Raw genomic sequence first — 12,536 nt, forward strand, 5'->3', positions numbered from 1 at the left:
TTTGGTCTTTATGGTTCTTTAGATGCAGAGGAAACATAAACAGGATTGAGAGACTTTTAGTTCCCTTGTTTAGTTTAGAATTGAATTTCGTGGGATACATACAAATTATAGTGCATTACTTTTCGTAGGTGTAGCTACAAACAGTGTATGAGAACAGCCTGACAAATGACCAACCGTATGACAGCTGGTACAATGGAAGATCGAGCATCGAGTGAAAATGTCAAAATTAACAAGTTATTTTTAATCCAATTCCAATATGACAAGTCAATTGAAAAAAATGTCCTTTCCCAGCGTTACTTAGAATCATCAATTGGATTGGATTTTTTAAATCACAAGTTCAGTGTTGACAGATGATGAAAATGGTTTTGCTTTTATCAGATTACAAGTGTTACCGAATCATCATGGCATTGTATCACTGTCTCGCTTTAGTATGTACAGCTGCATTTTTTAAATCACATCTCATTAATCTCAGTTTCACTTCACAAGCTCTTCATCACATGTATTCTTGGCCTTTCATTTGTGTGACATCGTCCCCTCATCGAGGGCCTGCTCCAAATCCAATAATTCAACCCCTTAAGGGCCTCTCAGGGCCCCATAACTAACGACGTGAAGCACTGCACCATTATATTGTGTTACACCACATTTCTCCTATAACAATGTTAGCAGCGACAACATGATGCACAGAGATCTAAAAAACTGATACGCACATGCATTCAATCAAAAGATAACACGTCGTCATGGTAATTCTAAGGGCCTCCCCAACAATGGCAGGATGGAAAAAGCCAGTCAGAGACGCAGCGGTGAGGCAATGTTTGCCCAACAGTCAGATCTCGTAAACAGAGAGGGGGGGCTTTTGCAAGCAGCTGCAAAAATTCCAGGCTGCTGCGATTAAAAAGTAACACCCACATTGAGGGTGGGGAGGGTGTTTGAACAAGCTAACCCTGGCTCTGTTTTAATGAAAAGAGAAGAAGCCATTTGCAGTGAAAACAAGTATACGTCTCAATGGCGCATTGTGCCGAGCCCACTTTTCACTGCGTGCTGACTCCCAGGTCCCTTCACGCAGAGATAGTTCCAACGTTCTGTCATCCGAGGCACGGTCGAGGCTCTGCAAAGGAACCGGTGGATCTGTGTGTGTGTGTGTGTGAGGAGGGAGGGGGAGTGAAGCGATCAATGACATACTGATACCGGGGTTCCTGCAAGTTTCATCAACTGAGAATTAAGATGTTTCAAGACCCTTTAAATGCTATACTATGAATGGGAAAAATGTCAATACTTTTGGTCTCGCTGTTAGTCAGATAAAACAAATAATGAAAATGATTAAATGAATAATAGAAACAATTTTACAATAAAATCAACTACTGATCTATCAGAGCCAGGTGCTTCAATAACTGGTTTAATTTCCAACTGTTTACAAAAAAGCTGCAACAATGGAAGAAATTCAAAATCTAAATTCGAGTTCAAAGTGTAAAATGTGAAATCCCATTAACAACCATTTATTAATGCGGGGCACTCCTGGTGCTTAGTGGATACAACGCCGACCATGAACCTCAACCTTGAGTCTGGGGACCTTTGTTGCATCTTTCGCCTGTCATTTCCTGTCATCTCTCTACTGTCTAAAAATGCCCAAAAAATACTTTTAAGGTCTTGAAATGAGATAACTAGCATTGGATATCGACACTCAGAACTTTTTGATTATGGACCCCAATGTGTCTGAGTATTAACAAGTGTTGAAAGTGTCGACAAATTGAAAGTTGTCATCGAATGCTTGGTTACATTCTCAGTCTTATTACTTATACTTTGATCAGGTAACAAACATTTCTAACTTTGAACGTGTTTATATTCTGCAAACTAAGATATTGTTTTTGTATCAGTCATGTACATCAGTTTCACTACAATATGTACCCAGAGATTAGAGAACATTACATGGCCCCATTTTTTCTGTGTACAAATTTGTTTTTGGTCATTTTGATTAAATACAACTGTATTCAGGAACCATGTGAGCACACAGTATACATTTTATATAGGCTGAATACATATATATAATTGTTTTTAAATATATATTTGTATAGACTCCTATTTTTCACCTACTTGTCCGTACATAGTATATTTTACCTATATTTGCTGTTCAGCTTGGTTGCCCTTGTTTTCAGCTGTATGTCTATTTCTATCTTCCTGTAAATTGCTCTGTGTGCGTGAGAAGCAACTTATAAACCGGAGTCAAATTCCTTATACGTGTACACATACTTGGCCAGTAAATCTGATTCTGATAATAAAGGTCTTAATATAGATTCTGTCACATGGGCCCCCACATGATCACACAAGATCAGGACCTGGCTTAGTTGACACTGTGGTACAAATGGAAAACATCTGTGATGAATCTGCAATTATAACAAATTATTACCAAAAACCAATAGACACGCGGTGAGTCGGGGCTTTTGGGGGCCCGCTTGTTAATCCCACTCTACTAGTACTGAATCTGAAGACTTGTCCAGGTCTTACAGAGACCGCGGGATGCCAACTAGGCTGACCACACGATCACACACACACTTCAGAGCCTCCTTTCCCTCGATCACTTTTTCTGTTTTCCTTTTACAGCCCCCCCCCCCCCCCTCCCCCACCAACCCCCGCCCATGTGGCAGCCCACCGTATAACTGTAATGGCACACAGTGAAAGAATCCAGGAATGCCATTAAAGCATTTCCAGTGACGGAGCACATTTTAAAGTGAGGTACAGCTGTTAAATGAATATGTGGAGCCAAAGATCCTGGCGGGAGGCCGGGGCCCCCGTGCACTCCACCTGACTCTACTGCCTGATAAAAAAAAAAAGAATTTAAATCTAGCATTGTACCATGTGGATAATTTGATAGTTTATTACAGTAGCTTCATGAGATTGGACTGGGTTTCCACATCCCTGACAGAATGTTGACACAGGAGTTACAGTGCATTCAGCATGTGTCTATTTCAAAGTGGGTCTCCCTGATCAGGTTTTATGGTCACATTAAAGTGGGTGGTGCAGGGTTGGAGGGGGAGGGGTCAGACCGGACGGCTGATTGTTTTTCAAGACGAGCCCTTTGATACACGGCTGAAAAATACTGAATAAACATTCAAAGAACCACACCAGTGGTTTAGCCCTTCAGTGTATGCTATACAACACACTTAACCATGATGCCTCCTGTAGTAATGCGAATGTACTTTGTCCAACTCTCCAGGAATACACGCTTCCATTCATTTCTGTACGATATGAAACTCCAGTAAGAGAATCTTGAAACTGGCTTAATGCAGACTTGATGTTCTCTGTGATGAATCACAAAGGTTTCCAGAGTGTGTTAATTGATTTTCCAGCCGTACTGAAAATAAATGGAAACCAACAGCTGCTTGGAGATAACTTGGATTAATAGGCCGTATTCTCAGAAGCTGTCGGATAAAGGAACAAATATACGACAACGATCCTTCCTCGACACACTGCCGGTTGGTCGAAATCACTGTCCTCTCTGTAACATTGAGTGAACTCAATACTTTCATTTGGATTTTGTCAAGAGGTATGAAAAGTAAAATATGAAATTGCTGCTAGAGTTTGGAGACTCCAGTGCTGACTAGACACACACAAAGAAAACTATGTGCTATGGCTTTAAGGCAATGAAACCAACAGCTTCTTGGAACAAAAGCTTGACCAATAAATTGTCCGGGCCGATATATCCGCCCAATTTTGGTTTATCATATAGACATGTCAGCATCACATATATGTCGACTGCAGCCCGGTCGCCAGGACTTTTTTTTTTGGCATTGTACGTTTCTGCAAACGACAGATAAGTTTTTTTGAGAGAGCAAGTGACGCAGTATATCGAGCAACCGTTATTGAAAGTTACGTGGTATATTAATGAGTATAACAAGCGAGAAACCACTAAGGACAGGTAGGAGGAACGGTGGATGGGTCCAACAAACATAGGACTTTCACCCAGGAGACCGCTGTTCCAAAAGTAAACGTTGACTTGACGACTGTTACGTAAACGTTACGGTAAGAAAGTCCACTAGGGGCGGTTGTTATTTATTTACGTTAGTTATGTTACACTTGTTACGTTATTATTTTAACCCAAATCATGATGTTTTTTCTAACCTTAACCAAGTGGTTTTGTTGCCCAAACCTAACCAATCGTTTCACAATGTTAACCACGTGTGCATTTCTGCAAACGTGATACGAGGCTGATTTAAAACGTATTTATGAAACGTACTTTAGGTTCAGTAACGTCGACATTCAGCGTATCCGCGGTTTGCAGAAACGTACAATACCAACAGTTTTTCTGGTGACTGGGTTGGTCGACTGATAATTAGAGAGAAATATCAGTACAGATGTGCAAAAGATATGTTCTAGGTCGTAAGTAAGAAACACTGTCTCCATAACATAGATTGTCCACCAGAGAGCACTCACAAGCTCACTTTCATACTGTAAAATATTACGCTTAGCACATATCTGGGTCACAATTCTTTAACGACCACATTTAAGGGATCCTCATCAAAAATGTTTATGTTATGTGTTTATGCATTAAACACTGAATAAAAGCCAAAATATTGTTATTTTTTTAATTGGAACAGGAGGAAACTTGCTGTGTTTGTTCCCTCACTGTACCATTCCCTTACAGCCATCAGTGTTTGGCTATAATCTTATACAAAAGCTCAGTGTACAGTTGAGTCTCATGAATACAGAGGGACATAGAGGACAGTTTAAAATTGAAAAAAAAAATGAGCCACGCAGCAAAGAAATACCTTAACCCGGCATTTTGTCTGTTATCGAATGCTTGAAATCCATTTAAATCAAGTCATTCAGTTTTCAAACAAGCAAGGGTACATTCAAGAACATCACACTATTCTAAAAAAAATTGTCATTGTTTTAAGTAAATGTGCCTTAAATGACTTACTAGTAAACAACATGACATGACATGTTAAGATGAATATTTTTTCAGTACGGATGATTTGAGTGGCAGGGGGAGGGGAGTGAAATCATACACCGCTACAGCTGAAGCTCCCTCCTCCTCCTCCTCCGCCACTTTTCTATAGTTGTTAGAAAAACAAGCTGGAAGAGGCACAATCCACAACAAGGAGTGGCTCCATTCATATACTGACATGTTCAATACATGACAGTACAGTATTCACACAAGGAAATGTCATGTCTAATGCTTCAGAATCAGCTTTGCTGTCTGTCTTGTGAAGGTTTTGAGAAATGACACAAAGCAGGGAACTGCTCTGAATGTCAGTGTTTTAAGGCGAGACACTACAGGAAAAAACATTGTTTTTTCATGCACTGGTCCATTTTGAGATTTTGAGCTATTTTGCTTCCATAACACGTTTTCTTTCAGACTAGTGGAAAGAAAACATCCAAAATACACATTTAGGTGTTTATTTTACTACTTTGTCTATTTGTATCTGTAGATTTCTCCTAAATTCACCAAAAGTTAGCATTAGATAATGCCTCATTTGCATATTTAAAAATAAAATGTCAGAAAACTTGTGATACAAAACAATAGTTGTCTTGATATAAGTAATCAACTGGGGAAGTTTCATGGTGGTATCTATTAATTAGATTGTCTGTACCCTATTCACCTGTAGTGTATGGAATTTTACAGTACATATCTTTAAAGCCTGTTTTCTCAAAAAAAAGTTGTATATTCTGAAGGTTTTTACTGAGGGGGGTGTTCATAGCCTGCTATAACAGTTTATTCCTAAAAACATGGTGAAAATTGATTTCATTGATTTCATTGATTTCATTGATTTCATTGATCATTGATCATTATTTTCTGATTCCTGGAGTGATGAAAAGAGATATCCAAAACCCCCTCTGTAAAAACCTTTGACTGTAATATGTCAACAAAAGGAAATATATAGGTATATACTGTTACAACCCTACAGGGACAAAGACGGAATAAGATCAGGACTTAATCATTTTATCCCTAACAAAGATGGATATGTTGTTATGTTAAGGGAGTGGCATAAAAATCCAAATTCATGCACTCCAGGGAATTTAGTTATAGTTTTAGTTTACTGTTGCTTTTTTGATGCATGTTTGGGGGATTTGGAGCACATTTCTCTCAATGTTTGTGTTTTCACTCTTGGATTTGCAGTGCATTGCCTCACTGTTTTGTCCTTATAAAACCACCAGAAGATCCAGATGCTAAACATTTTCTGTTATTTAAGAAAAATAGAAGATGCCGCCAAGAAGGGTCCCTCTGACTGCAATTCTAGTTTACTAAAAGCCCCTTCATATTTCAGTGGATCAAGTCAATATTTTACAAATGATAAAACACTCCCTCCCTTGCGTGTTTTAGTAGATTTTCTACAACTAAACACACGTTCTGGATTACTGCTGAACATCTTTTGAAGCATAACATTGTCTTTTTCCCTTCCTTCCAGACTGTGTTTTTATGTTCCAGTTACACTTGAAAATCAACTTGCAGAGACTTGAAACTGCAGTCAGTAATCCACCAGCGTGAACATCATGTCTGCTTTGATTGTTGTAGGAGTTCCATTATTGTTTTGTGGTAAAGAAGTGCAGGCTTTTCAGATCACATAACTTTGACAATAATAAAAGCAAGTTCAAAGTATATTCTATAGTGGCCTTTAAACAGCAAACAAAGGCTGTAAATGGGAGGGTTGGGGGTGGGGAGGGCGTGAGATAATGCACATATCCACTTTCATGTTACTCCTGTCATTAGATATTTTGCAGACAAAGAAAGAATACAGCTTTTTGAGTAGACATGTGAGTTCATATGAAACAGTACAATTGACTCTCTTCCAGTTTGCTATCATGTTTGTTTATGCAAAATGCCTGCAAGCTCACAAATCCATGCCAACAACCATTGTAAATAATGTGTGTGTGTGTGCGTGTGTGTGTGTGTGTGTGTGTGTGTGTGTGTGTGTGTAAGAGAGGAAGCATGGCCGAGTGTGTAACAGCACACGATTTTGTGTTTCTGTTTCGTAATAGTTTGGCACAGAGCCGACTCCCAGCTTCACTCATACACACTGCCAGACAGGGAGATCCCTGCATTTTTTGGGTGTGAGCCAGGCTGGAATACCACCAGATCCAGTTTCCTGCATTTCCTGAGCCGCTGCCAAAACTATACGCAACAGCTCCCTACACTCTCTCTCTCTCTCTCTCTCTGCCTCGGGTCTTTTTGTCGTCTCCGTCCGCTCAGCATCTTTTTCTGTCATCACCAGGAATTTCTTTTATGTTTTACACTCTCATCTCTTTAGATTTCTGACGCACATTGTCTCCTGCTGGGTCATCAAGATAAAATACCTTTAAACCAGGTGCCTGTCATCATTCTTTGCACAGAATATTTGGGTTATGGTTACCTTTAAATTGTATTAAAGAATATACAGTATACATATATATATATATAGTGTTTTTGCCAGCATTGCCTCCCATGTTGTTCCTGAGGTCTACAGAAGTGATTTAGGAGCTACCGTAAACACCGGCTGGTCCCATTTGGTTCAGATCAGATTAAAACTTCTCCGCCTGCACTGAGGCCTTTTTATATTTAGCCCACATCTTGTTCCTATTTCCAAAGATGCATTTACTGCCTTCAAATGTGGTTTTGTTTTGCAGCTTTGAGCATGCTTAGTATGCTGGCTCCACTCTGTCTGCCAAGCAGCCATAAGCATCCTTTTATTGTCCCATGACCATTACACTGAATGACTACATACAAATGACCCCCACAATAACTGCACATCCTGAGGAATCTTTTGAAGCGTATATAGCCTGATGGGTACATGGAGCACGCATGCACGGCCACAGGAAACTTTGTCTTAATGAATGAATAGTATAGAGTTTTTCTGCAAAAATTTAAAGGCTTTACGACGACAATAATAGAAGCTGAAGCTTTTCTGTTGTTCATATAACTTGAGCAAGGAACACTTACATCATATCCTGTGATGGTAAATGCCAAGCAAGCTATGAAGCCGACACACATAACATGAATAATTCTAAACATGCCATTGATGAGATGTGAAGATAAAACAAGGAATTGGACGGAGAGCGCTTTCTCTCACAGGCTCATTTCACCATGCATCCTCCACACCGTAATTGTCTCTATATTGAGGCTATTGGTTTCAGCCCCTATTTAAATTGCATTTCCATGCATTGGGTTGCTTTAATGTGCAGCACTAATGCAGTCACTAATGTACACATCACATTTAGGGAAGTCTGTAAATGATCCATCATAAATAAAAGATGACATGGAGCATCCACAACCGCTCAGAGAGTATAGATCTGCCTGCTGCAGGCTGGAAACATACAGACGGTATCAATCAAATAACTTACTGTCATTAACTGCTAACAAAACAATAGAGCAAAATAATGATTGACTTTATTAATGCTTAACAAATAATTTACTGAAGCCATTAATAGGAACAACTTTTGGGGGGAAAAAATACCGTTGACTGATATGGCCACTTACCTTCTGGGAAAGGGTTTGAAGCAAAGTCCATTTATTAATAACTTATTAAGCATTTACTATTGGATTACCAAACTTTTATTACCAAATTGAAAGGATAAAGCATTTTTATCAACCTGGCAACCAGAAAGGTGTTCTTATTAATGGTTTAGCTGAGTAAATATACTTTTTAGTTGGTTATAAATGTTTGCAACCCATCAAATAATGCTTGTTCATAAATGGACTTTGATCCAGATCCTCTGCTGACTCCTGTCAACTTAAAAGTTGTTTCTTATTAATCTTATAACTGGTCTATAAAGTATTAGTGAATGACTTAATTATAATTATTGATTAATAAAGCTATTAGTCACAGTTTATATCCCTTTATAAATGATGCCTTGTTTGCAAGACTCATTCTAACTTGTACCCAAGTTTCCTCAGCTCAGTTCCATTTTCAACTTTTTACAGCATCAGCTTAGTTCAAACTCTGCATTTCTGCAAACACATGTGTTGTGTGCTCACTGAGAAGCAAACAGACTCTTTCTGAACATGTTTTCCTTCCAGAAAGTACCCTCCTATAGCAATATCTTCTTTTTTTATACTCTATTTTTTTCCCTTTTTTCAAGGCTGTTTTCATATATGCAATCCACTGTTTCTAATCACAACAGTCTATAAACCAACTTTTAAGTAGATTAGCTTACAGACAAACCCATCAAGTACACTATAAGAGAAAACAACCTCAACATTCAAAACCAAAGCAAAACCAAGAAGAGAAATAACAATAATAATACTATAGCAATATCAAGTGATGTCAGCCATATGCGTTATATGATGTGTCCAAATGCGCAAAAATAGAAGTTGGCACAAAAAGCGTAAAAAAGTTTCCCAAAGTCTTTCAAAGCAGAACTTTTGTTTTTATAGGACGAATTAAATGAAGAAAACCCTCATAATTATTCAGAGATACTCTTCAGAGTGTATGGAGCAGAAAGCTCTGGAGTGACTCCACAGAGTGGGTTGAAGCGTCTCTTACCTGCTTGAACTGCTCCTCGTAGGTCCAGTCGTGGTGCTGTGGCTGCGGGTGCGCTGATGGAGACTCTGCGCGGCGCGCCGGAGCCGGAGCGAAGGCAGCAGCCGGGACTCTGCAGGCCATGAGCTGCACCGGGTGGCTCTTCGGAGGCAGACAGGCTCCCTGGAGGAGCGAGGAGGGCTGCCGGTGCAGGTAGTGGTTCAACCCGGCGTCGCCTTCGCCCTCCTCCTCCTCTTCTTCTTCTTCTTCTTCTTCTTCATCCATGATCTCTTGCTCCTCCATGTCACCCTCCTCGTTCTCCTCCATGTCCCGCTCCGAGTCTCTGCTGCGGACCTCCATGAGCGGGAGCGTCGAGTTGTTGTTGTTGTTGGTGACTCCTCCGGCGGCCAGGGCGCCTCGCATCGCCGCCTGGTAGTGGCGAAAAGCCAGAGCTTGTTGGTGTATCTGGGACTCCACCATGGAGCGGAGGTCTTTCTCCGTCTCCGCCTGCCGGAGCTTCTCCTCCAGGGCTAAACGCGCCGCCTGTTGCCGCTGCAGGTTCTCCATGACCGCCTCGAGCTTCATGCCGCCGCCGCCGCTGCCGCTGCTGCTGCTGCTGCTGGAGGCGGGCTGCTGCTGGTGGGACTGGTGGCCGGGGAACGGAGCGTGAGAGGCGGAGGAGGAGGGAGGCTGGAGGGAGAGGCTGCTGGAGGACGAGAAGGAGCCGTGCTGTGTGGAGAGGATGGTCGTGTAATGATTATCATATAAGATTAAAACACACACACTGACAATTAGCCTCATTACGCACACCTGGAGTCCAACTTTTAGTCTAATATAAAGAGGACAAACTTGCTCCAAATGGCTAAAACACTGTAAAAACTGTCCAAATACAAAGTTTCTAAAATGTGTAACAGTATTAGTAAAAGTGCATTTGAGAAAGAGTTAAAGACAACCTTAACTGTGAAGTATATTAAGTCTAATAATAATCCACTAGCCGCTTACCAAAGCAGATTTAGTTGCTATACTTGCGTTATCAACCATGCTTCTTCTCCGTCAAGATGCGCAGAAACAAATATCTATGAACCGGATCACAAGAGTCTTCCTTTCCTTCCTTCAGTCCTGCTGGTGACGCTCCGCATTCAACATCCAGATTATGTATAGGTCTCGATATAGTTGAGCTGAATGAATAAATACTTGAAATGTGTTTGGTGTTGAATGGTGGAGCCCCGAGCTGCTTTGGCAACAAGTGGCAACTGTAGTGAGAATGACCTCTGGAGGCAGAGATCAGCCAGCCCTGCTCCATCTGCTAACTACACGTCAATATACTGACAAATACAGTATGAGAGGCAGGCAGGCAGGCAGGCAGGCAGGCAGGGAGACTGTACACTGACACACCGCAAGACTGTCTGCTCAGACCATGCTCTGATGAAACTCCAAGTTATGTGAAATAAAAATATTAAATTAATTAAAAAAAAAATTGTCATGTAATTAAAAAAAAATAGGCGTACATTAATCATTATTTTGTATTATTTGAATGCAGTTCCCATAAACCATAGTAACAAGTTTTTAGAACAGATTTTTTCTAAATTATGTATCTGTCTAATATTATATATCATATCATAATCACAAGATTATTGATAGAGCTGTATCTTTTTTATGTTACATGTAATTTTATTCAGCCGATTAAACTGTTGTCAGGCTATTAAATAGGCGTTATCAGTCGCTATAAGCCCCATAGATGTGGCCTACTACACCCACTAGTAGGTTTTATCGTCTATTCACATGGTAGATCACTGAAAGAAAGAATAGAAGCACACGACAGCGACCTCTAGCGACCGTAGTAATTATGACAGGAGCAGAAGCGGAAGTCAGGCGCTGTAGTATAGATAGTGTGAAACTCCGTAAGGGGTGGAGGTCGGGTTTTCACCCAGGAGACCAGTGTTCGCATCCCGTGTGAAACCAACAATGTGTGGTTGTCTTTGTGTTCGTAGTTATTTTAACCAAAAACACAATGTTTTTCCCTAAACTTAACCAAGTTCTTTTTTGCCTAAACATAAAGAAGTTGTAGTTTTATTGCCTAAACCTGTTTTTTGCCTAAACCTAAAGAAGCCTTTTGTTTGTTTTCAAAACGTGACTTTTCATTCAGTTTTTCAACATGTTCACTTTCACAACGTAGTAGGTGTAGTAGGCCCCTAATGACCCACATCTATGGTGCTTATAGTGACTGATAACGCCTATTTAATGGCCTGATAACAGTCCAATTGGGTGGTTTTATTTTGCAATATCCATAGTGATACAGTATATCTTCTGTAAAGTAAATTGAAAAACTCTAACTGCTTTGTATTATAGTATAATGATAATACTAAATAATGCAATTGATTTATTTATGTTTATTTATATATATATATGATATTGTTTAAAACATTGCTATGATGCCCATGTCTATAATGCATTATAAACATACTTATAATGTGTTATAATCTGTTTAAACACTCATTCATAATGTGTTCTAACAATAATCATAACACATTATAAATCATTTTATAATGACTTATAAAGTCAAGTATCATAATACTTCATAATTGCTGGTCATTCACTGACATTTTTGTTTTTGCTATGATCAAAGTGTATTACAATTCCCATAGTTGTAATCCATTATAATCTTTTTAATAATGCATTGTAATCACTGTTATAATGCATTATAAGGTGCATTATAAGTGACTCTAAGTGGTGTTTGCTTGAAAACAAATACGATTATATCTATGCAAGAACAACACACAACGTTGTAAAATACATTTTTACTTTACTTAAAGCAAACAATGACCACTTAGAGTAACTTATAATTACACTATAATGCATTATTAAAAGATTATAATGTAATGTATTGTACCTGTGATATTATCAATATATCTGCGACCCGCATTTTAATCTGCATGATAATTAAAGATGAAAGTTGAAACTGAACTGTCTGTTTCTGACTAATCCCGCCTGACAACTGACAAAATACTGTTCAATCTTATCTTATCTCAGGTAGGCTACTTCATCACATTGATGCAAACTCATATAAAAGTCCAATATTGCCACGAAGCAGTCCTGCTCATTGATTTG

The 12,536-nt window shown here is 39.5% G+C and overlaps 1 protein-coding gene across 3 annotated transcripts in view; it reads right to left on the bottom strand.

Moving 5' to 3' along the window:
* Positions 1-10,992, bottom strand: part of arid3c (AT rich interactive domain 3C (BRIGHT-like)) — an 87,499-nt gene extending 76,507 nt beyond the window's left edge. The window contains exons 1-2 of one of the 3 annotated variants that reach the window (XM_037778072.1): positions 10,431-10,992; positions 9,453-10,157 (exon numbers count right to left, since the gene is read on the bottom strand). In XM_037778072.1, coding sequence (XP_037634000.1) covers positions 9,453-10,157; positions 10,431-10,469 — 744 coding nt within the window. In that variant the 5' untranslated portion in view covers positions 10,470-10,992. The remainder of the gene's footprint in view (positions 1-9,452; positions 10,158-10,430) is intronic. The other 2 variants (XM_037778070.1, XM_037778071.1) reach the window with 2 other exon arrangements.
* Positions 10,993-12,536: the final 1,544 nt, after the last annotated feature.

This window comes from Sebastes umbrosus, chromosome 8 (genome assembly GCF_015220745.1).
Source record: "Sebastes umbrosus isolate fSebUmb1 chromosome 8, fSebUmb1.pri, whole genome shotgun sequence".
Taxonomy (NCBI): domain Eukaryota; kingdom Metazoa; phylum Chordata; class Actinopteri; order Perciformes; family Sebastidae; genus Sebastes; species Sebastes umbrosus.